Raw genomic sequence first — 25,207 nt, 5'->3', positions numbered from 1 at the left:
CTTAGTGTCCAAAAGGTTAGGTGGGGTGACTGGCTTATGAGGATAGGGTGGAGGCATGGGCTTAAGTAGGGTGCTCTTTCCAAGGGCCAGTGCAGACTTTTTTTTAAAATAATATTTTATTGAAAATTTTTGGTCAACCAACACAGTACATTGTGCATCCTTTACACAACATTGTAACAATACAGATAATAATGACCTTTTTTTAAATTTAAACAAAAACAACAACAAATAAATAAATATTAAATAACAAAAAATAAAAACTAGCCCTAATTGGCAACTGCCTTGTCTCAGGCCACCCCCCCCCCCATCCCTCCCCCCCCCCCCCCCCCAAGTCCTGGGCCGCTGCTGCTGCCTTCTTTGTTCTCCCCTATCTATCTTTCCGCAAGATATTCGACGAACGGTTGCCACCGCCTAGTAAACCCTTGAGCCGACCCCCTTAGGACGAACTTAATCCGCTCTAACTTTATGAACCCCGCCATATCATTTATCCAGGTCTCCACCCCCGGGGGCTTGGCTTCTTTCCACATTAGCAATATTCTGCGCCGGGCTACTAGGGACGCAAAGGCCAAAACATCAGCCTCTTTCGCCTCCTGCACTCCCGGCTCTTGTGCAACCCCAAATATAGCCAACCCCCAGCTTGGTTCGACCCGGACTCCTACTACTTTCGAAAGCACCTTTGTCACCCCCATCCAAAACCCCTGTAGTGCCGGGCATGACCAAAACATATGGGTATGATTCGCTGGGCTTCTCGAGCACCTCGCACACCTATCCTCCACCCCAAAAAATTTACTGAGCCGTGTTCCAGTCATATGTGCCCTGTGTAATACCTTAAACTGAATCAGGCTTAGCCTGGCGCACGAGGACGACGAGTTTACCCTGTTTAGGGCATCTGCCCACATCCCCTCCTCAATCTCCTCCCCTAGCTCTTCTTCCCATTTCCCTTTTAGTCCGTCCATCATAGTCTCCCCTTCGTCTCTCATTTCCCTATATATATCCGACACCTTACCGTCCCCCACCCATTTCTTTGAGATGACTCTATCCTGCACCTCTTGTGTCGGGAGCTGCGGGAATTCCCTCACCTGCTGCCTCGCAAAAGCCCTCAATTGCATGTACCTGAATGCATTCCCTTGGGGCAACCCATATTTCTCGGTCAGCGCACCCAGACTCGCAAACTTCCCATCCACAAATAGATCTTTCAATTGCGTTATACCTGCTCTTTGCCACATTCCATATCCCCCATCCATTCCCCCCGGGGCAAACCTATGATTGTTTCTTATCGGGGACCCCCCCCAGTGCTCCGGTCTTTCCCCTATGTCGTCTCCACTGTCCCCAAATCTTCAGTGTAGCTACCACCACCGGACTCGTGGTATAGTTCCTTGGTGAGAACGGCAGTGGGGCTGTCACCATAGCCTGCAGGCTGGTCCCCCTACAGGACGCCCTCTCTAATCTCTTCCACGCCGCTCCTTCCTCCTCTCCCATCCACTTACTCACCATTGAAATATTAGCGGCCCAATAATACTCACTTAGGCTCGGTAGTGCCAGCCCCCCCCTATCCCTACTACGCTGTATGAATCCCTTCCTCACTCTCGGAGTCTTCCCGGCCCAAACAAAACCCATGATACTCTTTTCTATCCTTTTGAAAAAAGCCTTCGTGATCACCACCGGGAGACACTGAAACACAAAAAGGAATCTCGGGAGGACCACCATCTTAACTGCCTGCACCCTCCCTGCCATTGACAATGCTACCATATCCCATCTCTTGAAATCTTCCTCCATCTGTTCCACCAACCGCGTCAAATTTAGCCTGTGCAATGTGCCCCAATTCTTAGCTATCTGGATCCCCAGGTAACGAAAGTCTCTTGTTACCTTCCTCAACGGTAGGTCTTCTATTTCTCTACTCTGCTCCCCTGGATGCACCACAAACAGCTCACTCTTTCCCATGTTCAATTTATACCCTGAAAAATCCCCAAACTCCCCAAGTATCCGCATTATTTCTGGCATCCCCTCCGCTGGATCCGCCACATATAGTAGCAGATCATCCGCATATAAAGATACCCGGTGTTCTTCTCCTCCCCTAAGTATTCCCCTCCATCCCTTGGAACCTCTCAGCGCTATCGCCAGGGGCTCAATCGCCAGTGCAAACAGTAATGGGGACAGAGGACATCCCTGCCTTGTCCCTCTATGGAGCCGAAAATATGCCGATCCCCGTCCATTCGTGACCACACTCGCCACTGGGGCCCTATACAACAGCTGCACCCATCTAACATACCCCTCTCCGAACCCAAATCTCCTCAACACCTCCCACAGATAATCCCACTCCACTCTATCAAATGCTTTCTCGGCATCCATCGCCACTACTATCTCCGTTTCACCCTCTGGTGGGGCCATCATCATTACCCCTAACAACCTCCGTATGTTCGTGTTCAGCTGTCTCCCCTTCACAAACCCAGTTTGGTCCTCATGAACCACCCCCGGGACACATTCCTCTATTCTCATTGCCATTACCTTGGCCAAGACCTTGGCATCTACATTGAGGAGGGAGATTGGTCTGTAGGACCCGCATTGTAGCGGATCCTTTTCCTTCTTTAAAAGAAGCGATATCGTTGCTTCTGACATAGTCGGGGGCAGTTGTCCCCTTTCCTTTGCCTCGTTGAAGGTCCTCGTCAGTAGCGGGGCGAGCAAGTCCAAATATTTTCTGTAAAATTCAACTGGGAATCCGTCCGGTCCCGGGGCCTTTCCCATCTGCATGTTCCTAATTCCTTTCACCACTTCTTCTACCGTGATCTGTGCTCCCAATCCCATCCTTTCCTGCTCTTCCACCTTGGGAATTTCCAGCCGATCCAAAAACTCCATCATTCTCTCCCTCCCATCCGGGGGTTGAGCTTCATACAATTTTTTATAAAATGTCTTAAACACTTCATTCACTCTCTCCGCTCTCCGCTCCGTCTCTCCATCTTCGTCTCTCACCCCCCCTATTTCCCTCGCTGCTCCCCTTTTCCTCAATTGGTGTGCCAGCAATCTGCTCGCCTTCTCTCCATATTCATACTGTACACCCTGCGCCTTCCTCCATTGTGCCTCTGCAGTGCCTGTGGTCAGCAAGTCAAATTCCACATGCAGCCTTTGCCTTTCCCTATACAGTCCCTCCTCCGGTGCTTCCGCATACTGTCTGTCCACCCTCAAAGGTTCTTGCAACAACCGCTCCCGTTCCTTACTCTCCTGCTTCCCTTTATGTGTCCTTATTGATATCAGCTCCCCCCTAACCACCGCCTTCAACGCCTCCCAGACCACTCCCACCTGAACCTCCCCATTGTCATTGAGTTCCAAGTACTTTTCAATGCATCCCCTCACCCTTAAGCACACCCCCTCATCCGCCATTAGTCCCATATCCATTCTCCAGGGTGGACGCCCTCTTGTTTCCTCCCCTATCTCCAAGTCTACCCAGTGTGGGGCATGATCCGAAATGGCTATAGCCGTATATTCCGTTCCCCTCACCCTCGGGATCAATGCCCTACCCAACACAAAAAAGTCTATGCGTGAATAGACTTTATGGACATAGGAGAAAAACGAGAACTCCTTACTCCTAGGTCTACTGAATCTCCACGGGTCCACCCCTCCCATCTGCTCCATAAAATCCTTAAGCACCTTGGCTGCTGCCGGCCTCCTACCAGTCCTGGACTTCGACCTATCCAGCCTTGGTTCCAACACCGTGTTAAAGTCTCCCCCCATTATCAGCTTTCCGGTCTCTAGGTCTGGGATGCGTCCTAGCATTCGCCTCATAAAATTGGCATCGTCCCAATTCGGGGCATACACGTTTACCAACACCACCATCTCTCCCTGTAATTTGCCACTCACCATCACGTATCTGCCCCCGTTATCCGCCACTATAGTCTTTGCCTCGAACATTACCCGCTTCCCCACTAATATAGCCACCCCCCTGTTTTTCGCATCCAGCCCCGAATGGAACACCTGCCCTACCCATCCTTTGCGCAACCTAACCTGATCTATCAGTTTCAGGTGCGTTTCCTGTAACATGACCACATCTGCTTTAAGTTTCCTAAGGTGTGCGAGTACTCGTGCCCTCTTTATCGGCCCGTTAAGGGCCAGTGCAGACTTGATGGGCCGAATGGCCTCCTTCTGAGGGCTTAAGTGGGTCGGTGGGTCTATGTTCTATGGAGGCACCCCCAGCTCTCGAGGGTGGCGAAGGCCCCTCTACAGAGTAGCCTGTGGACATTACAGCATTCAGGCAGGCAGCGAAGGCCTCGAGGCCTGCCTTTAGCTCTAGTCTTCTGCTCTACAGCTGTGAGACTGCCTCCAAGCACCTAAACTGGCCCAAGCTGCCTGTTTGAACCTGGGGCGAACTGGAAAATCCCAGTTAGTCTCTTTTGGCCTTGTGGCCCTTTATAAGTTGTGTTGTGTGGCTAGTGCAGCTAACCCCTCCTCCCCTTCATTAAAAATGACCCAGGGCGGAATACACTGTGGAACCGGCATGCTAGCCAGCCAGCGAGGAAATTTTAATCTCCCAATGCCTCTCCTGCAGCCTGTGGCTGGAGCTCAATCCTTCCCTGGAATCAACATTTGAGTTCAAGCACGTTAGATTATAACTTCTTATCATGTGTTTCCAGATAGATGCTGGTAATGATTCTAGAGCCCCCCCCCCCGGCGGCGATTCACTGAGGGTAACTGGCCGAGTTCCCGACGGCGTGGTTCTAACCACATTTTGCCTGCCGGGAACCGCTGGTGGCGGCTGCGGACTCTTCACCGAGGGAGGCCTCATGGACGGCCAAGCAAGCGATCGGGCAGGACCGATCCGCGGGCGTGATCTCGTGGGGACCTACTTCTTGCATCAGGGTCCGCAGTGCGAGTCCACCATGTCGCAGACCGCCGCCGAGTGCATGCGCGGACTCCCAACTGGAGGCGCAGGGACCCGTATCTGCAGCCACAGCTGCGAGAAGCACTCCAGGGCCCTTCTAGCCCCCTGCGGGTTGGAAAGTCGAGAGTGAAACACCCACGTTTTGCCGCTGGCGTGGGGTCATAGCCCCTTTATTGGAGCATCCTGCCCAGGTTTCCTGAATGGCATGGGCATCCCCCTGCCATGGTAAAATACAGATGCATGTGGGCTGAGGCATTTAAGTGGACATCAATTGGCACTTAAGTACTATAATAGTCCACAGATGGGCAGGCTGTCTGGTGCACAGTGAGAGATTGTGTGACACACAAGACCTGATTAGGTAGGGGTGGTAACTTCTCTGTGTTAATTACGTTAGTGATCCAGTGCGCTTTTTAGTGGTAATTTCTTCCCTGGTGCCAGCCCACAAATTTCTAAATTTTACCAAATTTAATTCACAACTTAAACATGATCACATTCTGCAACAATTGCACAAATCAACTTTTGTATTTTTGCCCAGTGTTTCAAGTATTTGGCAAATATTGTGGGGCTTTATGCAAGATGGGACCAACAGACTACATTCAGCATACAATCTCCCTCACAAAATTATTCTGTTTGTTCCAAGCATGTGGCTTCTCCAGAACCATGCAAGCTAGGCTCAACTCCAACACTGGATGCAGGATGCTTAAAGAAGCAATTTGCTTTCTCTATAAAATCTAGTTTATGGTTTTACAAGAAGCCTTCCCCTGTAATTAGGGATCTACAGCACAGTAAATGCTTCTTCGAGAGGTGTATAATTTTTCTGTTGTTTGAGGTCTGTGTATTGTTGTAAAGCACACACAAGGCAGCTTGAGGCTGGGGAATCTTTCTGAAAAGAAAAATCTGGGCTGGAAAATCCTGAAAATTGCACCATAGTAATAGAACTTCTACAATGTAACCTATTATCGGAGCAAAAAAGGTTCCAAAGGATTCTGCTGCAAGTGAATTACGCCATGCCAAAGTTTTATGGACTACTTGGTGGCTTTGCAAAATCTCCCGCTGAGAAAGTTAAAACTTAATTTTAATCACCCTGTCCTCATTCGAAATATTATTGACTTGTGTCAGTATTTTGTTTACAAGTTGCATGCATGCTAATTAGAAAAGGTGCGAGAACATGTTTCCCTCTTATCAGACAGTTAAATACATTGTGCCATTTCTTCCCACATATCCTTTGATTTTCTTTCTACAACATGATGCTTTTGATTTGTGAAGTTCATTTGGTATCTTCGAGGGCTAAGAGTCACAACGTACAAAATACAAATTTCGGCACTCACGAACCATGATCCAAATTCATATTTATATGGGTTTGCTGTCTATAAATACTCAACTGATGCCATAAGGTTATAAAATCAGCCTTTTTTGTATACGTGATTTAGCAAAAACAAACTTTCAAATGTTGAGGCTACTTTTCCCCTGTAAAGTTGTTCCAAAGTTATATGTGAAGCTTAAACTGTAGCATGGCAATGCACTTATAAGTCAATATTTGAAATTGTTAACAACCAAGGCATATACTGAACAAAAATGGGTGGTTAATTCATCGGCCCGATGTGGCGCAGCGAATAGCATTGGGACTGCGGCGCTGAGGACCCAGGTTTGATTCCCGGCCCTGGGTCACTGTCAGTGTGGAGTTTGCACATTCTCCTCCATGTCTGCATGGGTTTCACCCCCAGAACCCAAAGATGTGCAGGTTAGGTGGATTGGCCACGTTAAATTGCTCCTTAATTGGAAAAAAAAATAATTGGTACAATAAATTTTTAATTTTTTTTTAAATTCATCGGCCTGTAACTCCCAAGCTCCCCAGTTTTGGATTGGGGTGCTCTCCCAAAGATGCGCTGGGGAATCCCTCTCTATACTTTATAGGCAAGAGTTTGCATGGCAATCACCTATGAGTATGAACTTCTTTTGGGCAACTGTCTTGCCCTGGGAATCGTCCGGAAATGCAATTTAAATCGCAAACTTTTAGATGATTCCAGCAGACTTAGGTAAATAGTTACTCCAAAAAAGTTAGAAGGATATCTGGGTGCGATCTAACCAAATTGGAACAGTGGCCAGTGACGAGCGCGGATAGACGTGTGTTTCCTGGTGCTCGCAGCGCCGAGAAACACCATGTTATGTATTGGGACTCTTGCAATTCGGGGCCTCAGTGGGGAACTCACCGCCAAGGCCGCACTTAGTCCCGTTAACTGCACTGAGGAGCTCCACTCACCGGAACTCAGTGCAGGAAGGCATCGGGATGCCATTTAAAAATGCTCTGCCACCTTGCCCAGACTCAAGGGCCAGTTTGTTTCTGGGATTACAAAAGTAAAATACAGTGGATGCTGCAAATCTGAAATAATAACAGAAAATGCTGGTGGGTCAGGCAGCATCTGTGGAGAGAGCAGAGTTAACCTTCCAGATCGATGATCCTTTTAGGACATTGAGCTGAAACATTTGTTTTTCTCTCTCTCTAGGTCTGGCAGCACCTGTGGAGTGTACTTAACAATTTTTGTTTTGAGAACCGCCCACCATAAAAGTTCAGCTTTCGTATCATCGATAATGACAACTACAGCGTTGTTTCTGTTACAGGAGACATTTGCTGAGGCAAAATTATATTTTCATCAGTCTCGGCTGTCGGTATTACATCAGATGAATAGTATCAGGAAATGTCTCTCTTGTTGGCTATAATTTTTGGGGGAAACTTCTGCCTTTCATTTGCTACAAGATCCTAGATATACAGGGTTTCAGAGTCAAAATTGAAGTAATCTCTCCCCATCACAATTCAAAGTGTAGAGTGGAACCCAGTTTGCAACTCAGACGTTAGTTCACTGATCACTAGATATTCCATGCAAATGCTTGGGGCTTGACATTCATCAATTTGTTGGTGCATTGAAAGAAAGGCAATATTTTTAATTTGTTGATTTTAATTCATGCCAGTTTATAGACACACGCTTAGAAACGTCTACACAGCGAGTATACAAATAAAATTATATCCTAAATTGCCAAACCATTAAAAGACGTAAGCTGAAAGAGGCTGAAAATGTATATTGTTCAAATACACTGGCAAATTAACAGTAAGTATAGCAGTTGTTTTCATAATCGATAGCTCAAGAAAAAAAGTGCATTTAAAACTCCTGTAAACCCTTTATGCTACATTTACCAAGTATCATAAACTATTTACAGCACAGAAGCACACTATTCAGTCCAACAAATTTGTACCAGTGTTTCTGCTTCACATGAATCTCCTCCTACCCTTCTGCACCTGCAACCGCCCCTCCCCCCCCTCCCCAACAACTTCAAATCCCTTCTATTCCTGTCTCTTTTATTTGCCAATCTAGCTTCCTCTTAAATGCATCTTTGCTATTCACTTCAGTAGACCTTATGATGGTGAGTTCCATATTCTAACCATTTTTTCCACTAAGGAAGTTTCTCCCAAAGCTCCTCTTGAATTTACTCATGGTCATCTTATATTTATGGTCTTGCCTGAAAATGGAAACATCTTCTCCATCTCTACTCCATCAAATCCATTCATAATTGCAAAGATCTCTATCGGATCAGCCCCCAGTCTTCACTTTTCAAGAACCCCAGGCTATTTTTTCTCATGTACAAGCTCAGTTCTCGCATAATTATAGTAAATTATTTTTGTATCTTCTCCAGTGCCCCATTATATCCTTTTTGTAAAGCAGAGAGGAAGTCTGTTTTTCAAACCAATCCCTTTAAAAATGAATGTGAATGCTATATTTTAAACGATAAGGCCACCAAAGGGCAAGGTAGGATTTCACTTGTTGCCAGGTACTGCTTCTCATGTTCTCAGCCAAGGACTTATTTTGAAGTGTCAAACATCCCAGCACATGGCTTGGAAACTGCAGCTCCCATTGTATCTATTTGTTAGAAATAGTTCACATCAGAACTGCCTGACAACTAATTTGACCAAATAAGCGAGCTATAAGTAAGTAAAGGTGGACATTTATTAAGGAACAACATTATGGTCACCAGTTTTTTGTTTTGCACTGCCTATGGTAGTTAAGAAGTCACCTCTACATAACCTGCCATTTGAAACGCAATCAAACTTGACTGAAAAGAATTACAACGATTTTGGACACTTTTTTCTTTCTACTCAGTTTACAGATTCTGTAAGGTAAGTTGTGTATTCTTGCGTGTTCAGCATTCTGGAAGGAAACCTTTAGCTTTAGTCAGAATGCAGTACGATGACAATGCAGCATAAATTGCCCCTTGGGGCAGATATGAGTGTGTGGTGGGTATCTCAAGTGGTTTCTGGTACATTATACTGTCAAAAGGGGCAACTCTTAATCCCTTATCAGGCTCTCTGGCTCAAAAGCTACACTTCATAGAGTTGACACGCTTATGGAAACGCCCTCTTTTCTTTGACTGCAAAGTATCAAGAGATTTTTATTAAAAGAACAGTTCCGGCCGACAGGCTTAGTTGCTAAACATTACTGATTGTTCAAAATAGATTTGCTTTAAGCTCAAAAAGACCAGAATATAAACATAGAGGACGTGACCGTTTTCCATTTTGAAGATAGCTACACAAAAAATAACCACAATTAATTTGAAAATTCTGCACTTACTGAAAATACCAAATGGCATATTCTAAAGTCTGTTCAGAGAACTGAGATGACCGAACACAAAGAGAAAAATCAATGAAAGGAGGGCAACTCATTTCACTGGAGCTTAATGCTCACAGAGTGGGAGCTTGTGGGTTTGTATTCCTAGTTCCCCAGGGGATAAGGCACCCAACCCCCAAATAATTTATTTTGAATTTATGGTTCTCTGGGAAAATCTATACAGTCTTGCCCTATTGCTTAGCACTATCCCTGCAATCTGTGGCCTGAGAGCAGCATAGTAACAGATACAGGCGTGCTGTTGCTGCTATCATCATTTCACAACATCTGCTGCTCCCACGATTACAATATTGTTTTATGGATTTTTAAAGCTTACTCTTCCAGACTTTTAGAAATTTTAGTGTCATTAGTATCATCAGTCAGGAAGTTATTTAAGAAGAGAGTTATGCTTATTTAATTGCAGCTGACCAAAAATCGGCATATCACCATCTGTACACTGTGCTAGAAACATTGTTAATTTTGTTTAAAGTGACAAGTGTTGTTGACATTATCAGGGCTTGTCAGGTTTGCTAAGCCTGAAACTGTAGGGGAGATTAAAAAACATGCAAGAGAAGATGCTCCATTAACAAAAATTGCACCAAACGTGTTTTGAGATAAATCTTGCAATTATTGCTGATGGCACAGCTCCCTTTGTGGACTAAAAATATTATTGCAACATTCGTCCTTAATTTTTGACCCTCCACCAAGGTAATTTATTTAAATGATATTCCTGTCACCAAGTTAACTTGTTTTAAGTGTTTGTACCTGAAGGATAGCCCAGACATTGGATCAGAGCTTGACTCTGTCACTGTAATGCTGGAACTGTATTGCCCACTGTATTGCCCAATCTTTTGGCGAACAGGCCTCTGCAATTACTTTCTGCTGCAGTGGCAGTGCCACCTCAAATGAGAGAAAATTCACTGCAAACATTCAAAAGGGGGCTGGATGAGTTCGGAGTTGGCCATATACCTGCTTATATGGGCATTGGTGTGGGGGTGGAGAAATCAACCTTCCAGGTCTCATTTTCTCTCTGGCAGATCTATGTTTTAGTTTCTTCATTTATTTTGTTATTCTTGGAATTGGTATAGCTGATGGTGGAGGGGAGAGATGAGGATGATGTGTCAAAATTACACAATGATATTGGGGAGTTGGGGCGAAGGTCAATGGATCAGTCTGTTTGTTCCTGACGTTCATTTTCATATGATCAAACTTAAACTGAAAGATTGCCATACCAGACCAAAGTATTATTTGTTAAAATATATTAGTTCAAGGACCCAAAGAAACCTTGATTACTACATAGGACGATGTAGTACTCACAATGGTGGCACTATGATACTCAAATCCATTATTGTTAACATAGAGTTTTCGCTGCTTGCTGAATATATTCACAACTTCCAATGCAGTGGCTCTTACATATATATTTTATAGCTTTTTTCTGTTCTAGAAGAGAAGTGACAAATGGGGAGGAGTTGGCCAACAACTGCATGGACAATGTAATTTATAGAAAAATTCAAGCTTTTCTGTCATGATGATGTGCCTTTAGCATGTATGCTATTAATCTTTAACTCCATTGGCTGATCAAGCATTACTGAACTCTTTAAGAAGGATTTTTTTTTAATGAAAAGCCACTGTCTTAAGATGGCAACCACAATTCACCTGACACCTAAATTGCAAGTTGACCAGTTCTGAATGTTCTAATGCGAATTACAATTCAGACATGGCACAATGTCCTTCTAAGGAATTTCACATTTGCTGATGTCAAGAATTACTTCAGAAGATTTATTGAAACTTCTGGACCTCACATTTGTACTTCTTTCGGGTTACCTCTCAAGTAGAGACAGAAAGTATACTAGAGGAATAGTTATATGAAAGGAGTTTCTGTATCTCATCAAGATGGATAACAAATCATTCAGAAGCTAATGGCTAGTGCAAATAGACAATGGAATAATATCCGCAGATGGTTCAGACATCAGCTAAGCAAATGTATTCTGAAATCATTATGGGGAGAGAGGTCACATGACTAGGGTAACCATTTTTTAAATCTCATTTAATACAGTATGCAAGCTGCTAAAACTGGGAGTAGTCTGGGAAAGCAGTAACAAGCTCCCTAACAAGTTAAGGCTATAATTCCTACAATTTAAAAATCCAGCACATAGATGGTGAATTTCCATCGAAAGGAACCCTAGTTGCAAAAATCATCAACTTCTGGAAAAAACATTACATTTTTAAAAATAAATTTACCTGGGTAGGTTCTTAACTCAACAACTCGTTTTAAACTCAAGAGAGCTTGCCAGGCTAGTATCTTTGCAAGCAACGTGGAAATGGTTAAGCCCAAACAGCGAGTAAACTCCTTCATCCTTACAAATTAACATTTAAAAAAACAAACTCTGCTATAGTTAGACTTGGAGTGCTGGATGGGGTGTCATTTTTTACCCCTCCTCACAAAGCTGTAACATTTTATGTATAAATATTTGAAAATAAATCTGTATTTGTTTAGTGGCGGACAAATTTATCATATGCAGCAAAATATAAAACAGATCAAAAACATACTGAAGAGCTGAGAGATTACCTGGAAAGATTCTTAAACCATTATTTTCTTCCATGTTAATGACCAGTGCTCCAGCAGTAATGCTAAAGATCTGCCGTGGAGCAAAATTCAATCCATCCGTAACCTGGAAGTTAAATCCGCCTGACATGGCTCCTGCAAAAACACAATGACAGACTGAATATATTCAAAACTTCCCAGACTCACAAGAAAAAAACCACCTTATTTAATCAAGAAGTCCCTAAAATATATTTGGCTCAGCACGGACACTCTCCCAAATTTCAAGGTCAAGGGCACTTACATCAAGTGGGGGAGGGGGGTGCTACGTACTCCATTTAAGATGCTTTTTAAGTGTTCGCAATATTAGGCTAAGTTTCAGAACAGCATCAACTCAGGTCAACTGATAGTCGGAACAGCTTCAAAACAATCCCAAGAAATGACACCAATGCCCCTAGGGTCGGGCACTGGAGCTCTACTTCCACAGTCACGTAGAAATACTTAATACTGACTCCAAAAGCAAAGCTGGTGGAATTTACGGTTTTGGATAATGTCACCCTGCGTTTCCTGCCTCTTTCAGCAACTAGGCAGAAGGCAGCTGATGCAAAAAGCTGCTTCCCCCTCCTGTTGGAAATACCACTTGTTAATATCCCAGACCAGATCCCGACATTTGTTAGGATTCCGGACAAGACTGCCAAAAATCTTTTTTTTTAACATTTGTAAAACTGTGAGGTAAAGATATATCACTCTAGGAGTGATGTCTCTGACCAAGGGGTATCTTTTATTTCAAAAGAAACTTTAATTTAAGCACAGAATTGACCACATTAACATCAAAGAAAATTGCTCGACAATTATCACTTAAACGAGTTCTTAAACACGGAAAATCGCAAACCTCTGCCTCTCATTTGCACAATAAATATTCATATTCCAACCAAGCAACCCCAATACTGTGCAAATGCCACTTATAAATAAAGATAACAAGATAACAGAACAGGTTACTTGCTTATCTGTGTAGAGATTTTTTGGAGAGGGAACCTTTCAAGAGCAACCTAAAAACTCTTCTGTTTTGTCAGAAGATCCTGCTCACCTGACAGCATTTGGCAAAACAGCTGTTCAAATTAAAATCCTGTAACAGGCTGCAAAATTACAGACAGATCTGGCTCCATAGAACCATAGAATCCTTACTGTGCAGAAGGAGGCGATTTGGCCCTTCGAGTCTGCACTAACCCTCTAAAAGAGCACCCTAACTAGGGCAGCTCTACCCATAACTCCATCACCTGCATGTCCTTAGACACTAAGGGACAATTTAGCACTGCCAATCCATCAAACCTGCACATCTTTGGGCTGTGGGAGGAAACCGGAGCACCGGGAGGAAACCCACGCAGACACGGGGAGAATGCGCAAAGTCCACATAGTTGGCCAAGGCCGGAATTGAATACGGGTCCCTGGTGCTGTGAGGAAGCAGTGCTAACCACTGTACCATTATGGCTCCTCCCATTAATTACATAATCTGTATTCCACTAAGCTCCAGGACCTATTTAGCTAGGACTAAGCACCACTCCCCCATAAATAGTCTACACTCCAGGGAATCTCCAGAAATCATAACAATGTTGCATTAGACATCTCTAGTGAACAAGTAAATGGTTAAAATAAATCATGACCACACCTTTTATGACTTAATTACAGTTTTAGCAGATACAGTCTGGAGACCTTAACCTAGGTTACTTAATAATATTACCGCAACAAATATGTACCTTGATCCAGCCTTTTAAAAACATTGCTGCAACAGACATGAAATACAATATATATAGACCTATTTCTTACATTCATCGAGCTTCTTGAGTGTGGGGATTAAGAGTTGGGGACACATTGCAATCAGATCCTGCCCCAAAATTCAACCCAGAAAATGCAGGTATGCTCTCCAATACAATCCATCAGGAACTCCCAGAGTGATTTTATATATTTAAGATTTTAAAACAATGAAAGCACATAGGATTCTTTTAGTTGTATTTGCTATTTGTCTGTCATTCTATTAATTGTTTAAGTCTGCTCTCGAACATAGTGGTGTTCAATATCAGACGGATCAATTTTTAAAATTTCAGTTTTATGGGATGTGGGCATGACTGGCTAGGCCAGCATTTATTGCCCATCCCTAGTTGGCCTTTCAGAAGGTAGTGGTGAGCTTCCTTGTTGAACCGCTGCAGTCCTTGAGGTGTAGGTATACCAACTGTGCGGTTAAGGAGGAAGTTCCAGGATTTGACCAAGCGACAGGGAAGGAATGGCGATATATTTCCATGTTGGGATAGTGAGTGACCAGAGAACCTCCAGGTAGTGGGGTTCCCAGGTATCCACTGCTTTTGTCCTTCTAGGTGGTGGTGGGTTTGGAAGGTGCTGCCTAAGGAACTTTGGTTAATTCATGCAGTGCACCTTGTAGATGGTACACACAGCTGCCACTGTTCGTCGGTGGTGGAGGGTTTGAATGTTTGTGGAAGGGGTGCCAATCAAGTGGGCTGCTTTGTCCTGGATGGGGTCGAGCTTCTTTTTTTAAAATAAATTTAGAGTATCCAATTTATTTTTTCCAATTAAGGGGCAATTTACCTTGGCCAATCCACATACACTGCACATCTTTTGGGTTGTGGGGGCGAAACCCACGCAAACACAGGGAGAATGTGCAAACTCCACACGGACAGTGGCCCAGAGACGGGATCGAACCTGGGACCTCGGCGCCCTGAGGCAAATGTGCTAACCACTTGCGCCACCGTGCTGCCCGGGGTCGAGCTTCTTGAGTGTTGTTGGAGCTGCACTCATTCAGGCAAATGGAGAGTATTCCATCACACTGCCGACTTGTGCCTTGTAGGTGGTGGACAGACATGGGGGGTCAGGAGGTGAGTTATTCACCACAGAATTAGAACATAGAACATTTCAGCGCAGTACAGGCCCTCTGGCCCTCGATGTTGCGCCGACCTGTGAAACCACTCTAAAGCCCATTTACACTATTCCCTTATTGTCCATATGTCGATCCAATGACCATTTGAATGTCTTTAGTGTTGGCGAGTCCACTACTGTTGCAGGCAGGGCATTCCACGCCCTTACTACTCTCTGAGTAAAGAACCTACCTCTGACATCTGTCTTATATCTATCTCCCCTCAATTTAAAGCTATGTCCCCTCATGCTAGACATCACCATTCGAGGAAAAAAGGCTCTCACTGTCCACCCTATCCAATCCTCTGATCATCTTGTATGCCTCAATTAAGTCACCTCTTAACCTTCTTCTCTCTAATGAAAACAGCCTCAAGTCCCTCAGCCTTTCCTCATAAGATCTTCCCTCCATACCAGGCAACATTCTGGTAAATCTCCTCTGCACCCTTTCCAATGCTTCCACAACCTTCCCATAATGCGGCGACCAGAATTGCACGCAATACTCCAAATGCGGCCGCACCAGAGTGTTGTACAGCTGTAACATGACCTCATGGCTCCTAAACTCAATCCCTCTACCAATAAAAGCTAACACACCGTACACCTTTTTAACAACCCTCTCAACCTGGGTGGCAACTTTCAGGGATCTATGTACATGGACACCGAGATCTCTCTGCTCATCCACACTGCCAAGAATCTTACCATTAGCCCAGTACTCAGTCTTCCTGTTATTCCTTCCAAAATGAATCACCTCACACTTTTCTGCATTAAACTCCATTTGCCACCTCTCAGCCCAGCGCTGCAGCTTATCTATGTCCCTCTGTAACTTGTAACATCCTTCCGCACTGTCCACATCTCCACCGACTTTAGTGTCATCTGCAAATTTACTCACCCATCCTTTTACGCCCTCCTCCAGGTCATTTATAAAAATGACAAACAGCAGTGGCCCCAAAACACATCCTTGCGGTACACCACTAGTAACTGGACTCCAGTCTGAACATTTCCCATCAACCACCACCCTTTGTCTTCTTCCAGCTAGCCAATTTTTGATCCAAACTGCTAAATCACCCTGAATCCCATGCCTCCGTATTTTCTGCAGTAGCCTACCATGGGGAACCTTATCAAACGCTATAGTGAAATCCATATACATCACATCAACTGCTTTACCCTCATCCACCTGTTTGGTCACCTTCTCAAAGAACTCTATAAGGTTTGTGAGGCACGACCTACCCTTCACAAAACCGTGTTGACTATCTCTAATCAAATTATTCCTTTCCAGGTGATTATACACCCTCACTTATAAACCTTTCCAAGATTTTTCCCACAACAGAAGTAAGGCTCACTGGTCTATAGTTACCGGGGTTATCTCTACTCCCCTTCTTGAACAAGGGGACAACATTTGCTATCCTCCAGTCTTCTGGCACTATTCCTGTAGACAAAGATGGCTTAAAGATCAAGGCCAAAGGCTCAGCAATCTCCTCCCTAGCTTCCCAGAGAATCCTCGGATAAATCCCATCCGGCCCAAGTGACTTATCTATTTTCACACTTTCCAGAATTGCTAACACCTCCTCCTTATGAACCTCAAGCCCTTCTAGTCTAGTAGCCTGAATCTCAGTATTCTCCTCGACAACATTGTCTTTTTCCTTTTTCCTGTGTGAATACTGACGAAAAATATTCATTTAGCACCTCTCCTATCGCCTCTGACTCCACGCACAACTTCCCACTACTATCCTTGACTGGCCCTACTCTTACCCTAGTCATTCTTTTATTCCTGACATATCTAGAGAAAGCTTTAGGGTTATCCTTGATCCTACCTGCCAAAGACTTCTCATGTCCCCTCCTGGCTCTTCTTAGCTCTCTCTTTAGGTCCTTCCTAGCTAACTTATAACTCTCGAGTGCCCGAACTGAACCTTCATGTCTCATCTTTACATAAGTCTCCTTCTTCCTCTTGACAAGTGTTTCGACTGCTTTAGTAAACCACAGTTCCCTCACTCGACCACTTCCTCCCTGCCTGACAGGTACATTCTTATCAAGGATAGTCAGAGGCTTTTCCCTAGGGTAGAGGGGTCAATTACTAGGGGGCATAGGTTTAAGGTGACAGGGGCAAGGTTTAGAGTAGATGTACGAGGCAAGTTTTTTACGCAGAGGGTAGTGGGTGCCTGGAACTCGCTACCGGAGGAGGTGGTGGAAGCAGGGACGGTAGTGACATTTAAGGGGCATCTTGACAAATACATGAATAGGATGGGAATAGAAGGATATGGACCCAGGAAGTGTAGAAGATTGTAGTTTAGTCGGGCAGCATGGTCGGCACGGGCTTGGAGGGCCGAAGGGCCTGTTCCTGTGCTGTACATTTCTTTGTTCTTTGTTCTTTGTTTGACACGCAGTAGCTGTTCCTTGAACAAGCTCCACATTTCCGTTGTGCCCATCCCCTGCAGTTTTCCTCTCCATCCGATGAATCCTAAGTCTTGCCTCATCGCATCATAATTGCCTTTCCCCCAGATATAACTCTTGCCCTGCGGTATATACCTATCCCTTTCCATCACTAAAGTAAACGTAATCGAATTGTGGTCACCAAAGTGCTCACCTACCTCCAAATCTAACACCTGTCTTGGTTCATTACCCAGTACCAAATCCAATATGGCCTCGCCTCTCGTTGGCCTATCTACATATTGTGTCAGGAAACCCTCCTGCACACATTGGACAAAAACAGACCCATCTAATGTAATTTGTAGCCTTTAACCTGCTCTGGTAACTACAGTATTTAAATAGCTAATCCAGTTGAGTTTCTGGTCAATGTTAATCCCCAGGAAGTTGATTGTGGGGGATTCAGCGATGGTAATGCCACTGAATTTCAAGAGGTGATGGTTAGATCCTCTCTTGTTGGAAATGGTCATTGCCTGGCACGTATGTGGCACAAATGTAACTTACCACTTGTCAGCCCAAGCCTGGATTTTGGCTGGGTCTTACTGCATTTGGACATGGACTGCTTCAGAATCTGAGGACTCACGAATGATGCTGAACATTATGCAATCATCAGTGAACATCCCCACTTCTGTACATCCTCTAGCCTGCACATCTTTGGATGTGGGCGGAAACTGAAGCACCCAGCGGAAACCCACGCAGACACGGGGAGAACATGTAAATGCCACACAGACAGTTACCCAAGGTTGGAATTGAACCCTGATCCTTGACACTGTGAGGCAGCAGTTCTAATCACTGTGCCACCCTGGCTGAAGACTGACATCTGTGGCAGAGGCCGAGATGGATCATCCACTCGGCACTTTTGGCTGAAGATTATTGCGAATGCTTCTTTTGCACAGATGTGCGAGGTTTCTCCATCATTGAGGATGGTGATATTTATGGAGCCTCCTCCTCCAGTGAGTTGTTTTAACTATCCATCACAATTCACAACTGGATGTGGCAGGACTGTGGCGTTTATACCTGATCCATTGGTTGTGGAATTGCTTAGCTCTATTATTTGAATGTAACACAGCAGCAGATCATTACGGAAGGGCAAGATAAGAGTATGGAAAGATCTGAAAGTGTTAAGACTTTTGAAGCTGGCACAGGTTCCAGGTGAAATTTCAGACAATGGGGTCAGTGCGAATGCAGGACATTGTCCACTTGAAGACGTGGGCTGCAGCACTCTTGGTGATGACTAATTTTTTCCCCAAAATGTACCCAATTCTTTTTTCCAATTAAGGGGCAAGTTAGTGTGGCCAATACACCTACCCTGCACATTTTTGGGTTGGAGGAGGCTGAGACCCACGCAGACATGGGGAGAATGTGCAAACTCCACGCAGGCCGTGACCCAGGGCCGGGATCGAACCCGGATCCTCAGCGCCGTGAGGCAGCAGTGCTACTCACTGCGCCACCATGCAGCTCTGGTGATGACTAATTAATGAGTAATTGAATGTTGAGCTTTGAGATGACAAACGCATGGCCGAGCATGGCCTGGTGGCACAGTGGGGAGCCCTGCTGCCTCACAGTGCTGATACCTGGGTTCGATGCCGGCTCCAGGTCAATGTCTGTGTGGGGTTAGCACATTCTCCCCGTGTCTGCGTGGGTCTCCCCCTCCACATCCCAAAGATGTGTAGGGTAGATGGATTGGCCATGTTAAATTGCCCCTTAATTGAATTTTTTTTTTAAAAGCATGGTCGAGAATGGTTACTATGATGTGTGTGGAGGCAGAGGAGGATCATCAAATTAGATCCTGCTTTATGAGGACCATGAAACAAATCCAGTGCAGGAGATAATTTGCTAAATAGGATCACAGTGATAGATATTTCTTGCCTGTAAAATTGGGGATTGAGGCTAGAGATGGGGGAGGGGCACATTAGGGCGGTTTCCCAAGGTATTCCTGCCTTCAATAGAGAACAAGGTCGGCAGCCCATTCCATGGAGTTCCACAGCCAAGTAATTCAATTAAGGGCCCAGTTGGGGACCATTCGGCTCTGGTATTTTCATACACCTGAGCAGCCCCCCACCGTGTATTGAGGCTGTCAGCTCAATTGAGGTGGCCACCGGGCGGCCGGCCGGTAGCAATTAGAGTCAGGTGTTCCATGCCTAAATTATGGCATCACGAGGGATGAAAGGCAATTTTTTTCTATTTAGATAACTATGCACACTCTCAAGCAGAACATTCCAGATTCTAACCACTTATATAGCATGAATGTTTTTTCTTCATGTGTCCATTGCTTCTTTTGTCAATCACCCTAAATCAGTGTCACCTGAATCTCAACTCTTCCGCCCATTTAGGATTTCTTCATTTCCACGCACATGAATTTCAGAATTTCAACCATGTATTTTTTGGGATTCTTTGCACGTCTGCCATCACATACTTAGTGATCCCCTTTAAATAAAAAATGTAGGCGTTGATATTCTTCAGAAAATTAAGTGGAAACTACAACCTTTCCAAAGGCAATGCTTACAGTGAGTTGGAGCAAGTGCTCATTTATAATTACAGAAGCATTACACCATGGAACACACAATGTATTATAAATGATTGATAGCCTGTGGCATTCTCACAGACAAGAAGAGTATACATTTTAACCACCTGTCTCTCTCTCTTTTTCACTTACATTGTTTGCACTGAATATCCGTTATTTGTCTTGTCTTTTCTCCCTCTCTGTCTTTTCTCTATGTGGTATCTTTGTCACTCTGACCAGATTTATTGTTGTTTTCTTCTCCCTGTTCCACTCTTGTCCCCCTCTCTTTAACATGTGTGTGAGACTTCCTCCCACTTACCTGTGCACTTAATAACCATATATGTATTTATAAGGATGAGAAGTAGGCAGTACAATAGATTGGAGGGAGAGTAAGCGAATATATCAACATAATTTCCTCAATCTCAAATTGATGAAACGTCAGGGGCACAGCATTTCCCATAATTTAGTAAAATAACTTTTACCCAGAGAAACAGCTGGGTTTGAGAAATGAAAATTCACTCTGTGCCATTTGGGAGTGGGCCCCTTACATTAAGGCACACTTTTGGAGCTGGACAAAAAGATTTACTCTGAATTTGGCTGTGCTATTACTATTCTGACAATGAATACCAAGAGATTCCTGACAGGACTGTTCCCGTGGGGGCAGCACAGTAGCATAGTGGTTAGCACAGTTGCTTCACAACTCCAGGGTCCCAGGTTCGATTCCCGGCTTGGGTCACTGTCTGTGTGAAGTCTGCACGTTCTCCCCATGTGTGCGTGGGTTTCCTCCGGGTGCTCCGGTTTCCTCCCACAGTCCAAAGATGTGCGGTTTAGGTGGACTGGCCATGATAAATTGCCCTTAGTGTCCAAAAAAGTTAATTGTGTTACTGGGTTAAGGGGGATGGGATGGAGGAGGCGTGTGCTTGAGTGGGGTGCTCTTTCCAAGAGCCGGTGCAGTCTCAATGGGCCAAATGGCCTCCTTCTGAACTGTAAATTCTATGATTCTCACCCTGATCAGGGTAAAATTTCAAATTAACATTATAATTACCTGGAGGTTGTCCCCTCCGAGGACAAGTTTCTTCAAAATGATCCAAGTGTCACGATTCTAGGCCTACGCCACTCAACCATCATCTTACTATGACTCGTACTCCCTTTAGCTGTGCTGAATCCACACTCTTTTTGTATTTTTGCCTAAATGCTGTTGTCAAATTAATTTTTATTGTGTAAACAGAATACATCGTGAAAACCCACAGGATATCATATATTTCTGTTAAGTGGGTGAAAATAACTCACCCAGCAGTCAGCCCACTTGTGGAACATAAATCATCTCCCACTGGTTTTCATAAACGTGTCATCTATTCTATTTAGGATCAGGATTTCCCCTAATTAAAAGGCAAGATTCTCTATTGCAACAGTCACAGGACAAAAGGAACACTCCAATGGATAGTAAGTAACACAATCTAATTACTTAAGACTTCTGAACTTACGGTAGGCCGTCACAATAATTAAAATATTGAAACAACGGCTTTCATTTTATTTGTTAAAGATATTTACACCATAAATCTAGAAAATTCGAGATTGCTTCAATTATTTGAATCAAGCTACGATGTAAATAAAATCCCTCCACCCAAAGTGCCCCAGAGTAAAAAACTCGATTTGCCAAGTAAATAAGTAACCATTTTGTTGGTGGAAAGCATTTTGTGGAAAGTTATTGCTGCATTTATTTTCTACGCTTGGTATTTTTAAACTAATGGAGAGAATAATGTTAGAATAGTCATCCCCTCTAAGAGTACCTGGAAATTCAAAACTGGTGGTATATGAATCCAAACACTCCAATGCAAAGTAATATGAAAGTTAAAGACAAAAAAGACTAATGTTGGATATCTGAAACAAGAGGAATATACAGCAGGCGCTAAACCTATTCATTCATCTCTACCCTCATCATTCGCCAAAGTCCCACATCTACGTGTACTCCCTACAATCTAGTATATTGTTCAGCACTGCGACCTTCTCTCTAAATGCAGGGGGCTAGATGCAGATTACTCGATCAGCTTTCACTACTAAACACCTTTGTTTCATTTGCAAATGCAATTTTTTTCTTTTTTTATAAATTTAGCGTACCCAATTATTTTTTTTTCCAATTAAGGGCCAATTTAGCGTGGCCTATCCACCTAACCTGCACATCTTTGGCTTGTGGGGGTGAAACCCACACAGACACGGGGAGAATGTGCAAACTCCACACAGACAGTGACCCAGGCCGGGATTTGAACCCGGGTCCTTAGAGCTGCAGTCCCAGTTCTATCCACTGCACCACATGCCGCCCCTGCAAATGCAATTTAACCTTTCTGCCACTTGAACTTTCTCTTTGATGTCTCCATGTCTGGCCTCCAACCAAGCTTCAAGAACAGCGTTGTATTTTCTTCCAAGGTACTTTGCGCCTTTTCTTTTAGACACTAACATAAGCAATTTCCTATTTAGTGCCCATTTTCTTGAGCTAGGGGATGGGTTTGTGGAAGGAGGCAATGTGACATGCCAGATATAGAACCTTCATCATAACAGAGGTCTGACACAAAGGCGGGCACCGAAGGAGGGTGGGACGGTGGCTAGCTCTGTTGCCCCACAGCTTCAGGGACCTGGGTGAGTGCCTAGCTGGTGTCTGCACATTCTCCCAGTATCTGCGTGGCTTTCCTCCGGGTGCTTCGGTTCCCTCCCAAAGATGTCCAGGTTAGGTTGATTGGCCACGCTAAATTGCCCCTTAGTGTCAAAAGGTTAATTGCGGTTGCAGGGTTACTGGTATGGGTTGGAAGAGTGGACCTGGGTAGGGTGCTCTTTAGGAGGATTGGTGCAGACTCAATGGGCCGAATGGCCTCCTTCTGTACTGTAGGTATTCTATGATTCTATGAACTGTGTGGCTGCAGAGGCAGTTAAACACAAGTCACCCACTTACTTGTTCCCATAGGATTTTAACATTGCTATTCTGGCAAAAGAAATGTCACACATTTATGCAATTCATGATCCTACCAGGTGGCCTGCTTGGGTGCCTGACTCAACACCCACTCAGTGAAAAATGCAGTGAGGGCTGAAGTAGGATTAAACTTTCCTTGTGGGATCCAGAAAGGCAGAGGTCTCAGTTTCTTCTGCCCTGGGGTTGCCCTCAATTTTCCATCTCTGAGACACACCTTCCAGCCTTCAGGTCACACTATTTTAATCATTGATATTTCATATATAGAACTTCACCATAACATAGTGCTGACGCAAAGGAGGGTAATCGTGTGGCTGCGGGGGCAGTTAAACATAAATGGCCCGGTCTGCTATGCCTTACCGCATATGCTTTGGGAGGCCAGCGAGTTGATGAGATGTAAATAAACCAAGAAGTTAAATTAGGGAAGACCTTAAACTGATGAAAATGGGTGGGTTTAATGCCATCCTGACCCTCACCCAGAGATTGTACCCTGTTAAAATGTTCCCTGACAGTGGTGCTTATTAGGTGTTTCAGCTTGTAGAACTTTTTTAGATTTGCCTGTGCAGATTTACAGGGGGTTGGTGTTCTGGGGCCACTTCACCTTCAGCAGAAATCCCATTGTGGCCACTATCTCTTGCGAGAGGGTCATAGGGGATTTGCACCGGCAAGAGCTCAGACCGTGATGTTCCCAGGCCTTCCCTGCTGACGTAATCAGGTTGGGCATGAACCTGATCATCATGTGTTTAAACTCATCTAAATTTGCTTAAAAGGCTTAATGCCATTGCTTCTGGGGATGTCAGATGTTCTGAGGGGGCAGGGCCTCCAAGAAACACTATGGGACGGCGGGATGGATGGTAGGGGGATGCTGGCGACGCTTGGTGGGGGGGGGGGGGGCTTTACTTTCACTTTGAGCTTGAGGCGCCCTTTAAAAAGGGCACCCTGATCTCTGTAGAGTTGGGTTTACTGGCTCTATGAGGTCCCCCCTCCCCACTGTCAAAGTGACAATGCAAAACACACCCCCTACTTTTTTTGACAAAGTGTCAGAAGATCTGGTGAGAAAACCTACTGTTTCTCGGGGAGAAACACACTGGTTTTCAGTCAGAACCTAACACTTCACTGTTTTGGGGGAAAATTCCACCCACTTTCTTTTCTCCTCCTTCAATTTCCACTCTCTCATTTTTTCCATAGTTACCCTATTATCTTATTTGCATGTTATTTTTATTTAAGTTTTTGAATTGACTTATCATTTATATTGAAACAAAATTGCCTCCTTTATTTTCAGTACGTTGACGTTCGCTGACCACTAACCTCCTTTCTGAATGGAGTACATCTGGTGAATTTGAGAATCTTGCTTTGTGGTGTGCTTTAGATTTTGGTGAGGTTATTGAGCCAGTTAAGTTTTGACCTCTTGGGGGTACTAATTGGTTAATTAATATTGCAATATTTGAGATACCTGCGGCAAGGGGTATTTTCCTCTTTTGAACATATAATTTCTCGTCCCATTCACACCTATAGAACCCAGAATCCCGCAGAGGCCATTTGTGAATACTCCAACTTCCTTTCCACATCCAATCCCTTTACTTCCATCTCTTTTTATTTGCCCACTTGGCCCATTTTGGCTTTTCATTTCATTTCTCCCATTAAATTATACCCTAACCCATCATTACTCCTTTGCCTTTCCACTCACAGTTTACCATCTCAGCCTCAAATTCCCCTTAGTACCTCTCTTGTCATCCTGTTGTTATGGACAGGGGAGGAGAGACAAAGTGAAACCTCGTACGCTTTTCCCCACCCTCCGCAATCGGTGTGGTTTTTGGCCGAGGAAGGCATATGTGTTTCCTAGCCCCTAGAGTGTGTGGTCAATTTAAATAATAGCAGCTTTCCTGGATTTAAATGAAGAGGACTGTCTAGTCACACACATCTGGAAAATCTATTTGCTACATCATTCACATTCCACAAACTCGAGAACAGTTCATGTGTTTAGCTTATTGTAGGGGAACTATCGTGGCAAGCCTGGTAAAGCATGGGAGTCTTTTGCACTTAAATTGTGGTTCAGATGGGTTCCAATAGCTGAAGTCCGATATACAGATTGCTGTGTGATTCCCTTAAAGAGATGAATGTTCAGCAGGTCAAAAAACTGGGCACTTTGCATTTTTATATCAGGAGATCAAATTCCTTTACAGATGGACTTGGAGTTTCGGACTCCGGCTGGGAGGCTCTTTTAAGATGTGTAGCCTTCAGGTCCTTAAAGGCTAAAGATGACAGTGGGTTGAATTCTCCAGCTCCCCTCCGCGGGGAGATGGCTCACCAATGGCCGCTAGCGGGATCTTTCGATCCTGCT

At 44.4% G+C, this 25,207-nt stretch overlaps 1 protein-coding gene across 2 annotated transcripts in view; it reads right to left on the bottom strand.

Annotated features, from left to right (window-relative positions):
- Positions 1 to 25,207, bottom strand: part of LOC140409020 (chondroitin sulfate proteoglycan 4-like) — a 192,539-nt gene that overhangs the window by 84,921 nt on the left and 82,411 nt on the right. For both annotated transcript variants that reach the window (XM_072497047.1, XM_072497048.1), the window contains one exon: positions 12,092 to 12,223. In XM_072497047.1, coding sequence (XP_072353148.1) covers positions 12,092 to 12,223 — 132 coding nt within the window. The remainder of the gene's footprint in view (positions 1 to 12,091; positions 12,224 to 25,207) is intronic.

The sequence above is a fragment of the Scyliorhinus torazame genome, chromosome 3 (genome assembly GCF_047496885.1).
Source record: "Scyliorhinus torazame isolate Kashiwa2021f chromosome 3, sScyTor2.1, whole genome shotgun sequence".
Lineage (NCBI taxonomy): Eukaryota > Metazoa > Chordata > Chondrichthyes > Carcharhiniformes > Scyliorhinidae > Scyliorhinus > Scyliorhinus torazame.
The sequence above is the reverse complement of the archived record's forward strand: the minus strand, read 5'-3'. Positions and strand labels throughout refer to the sequence as shown.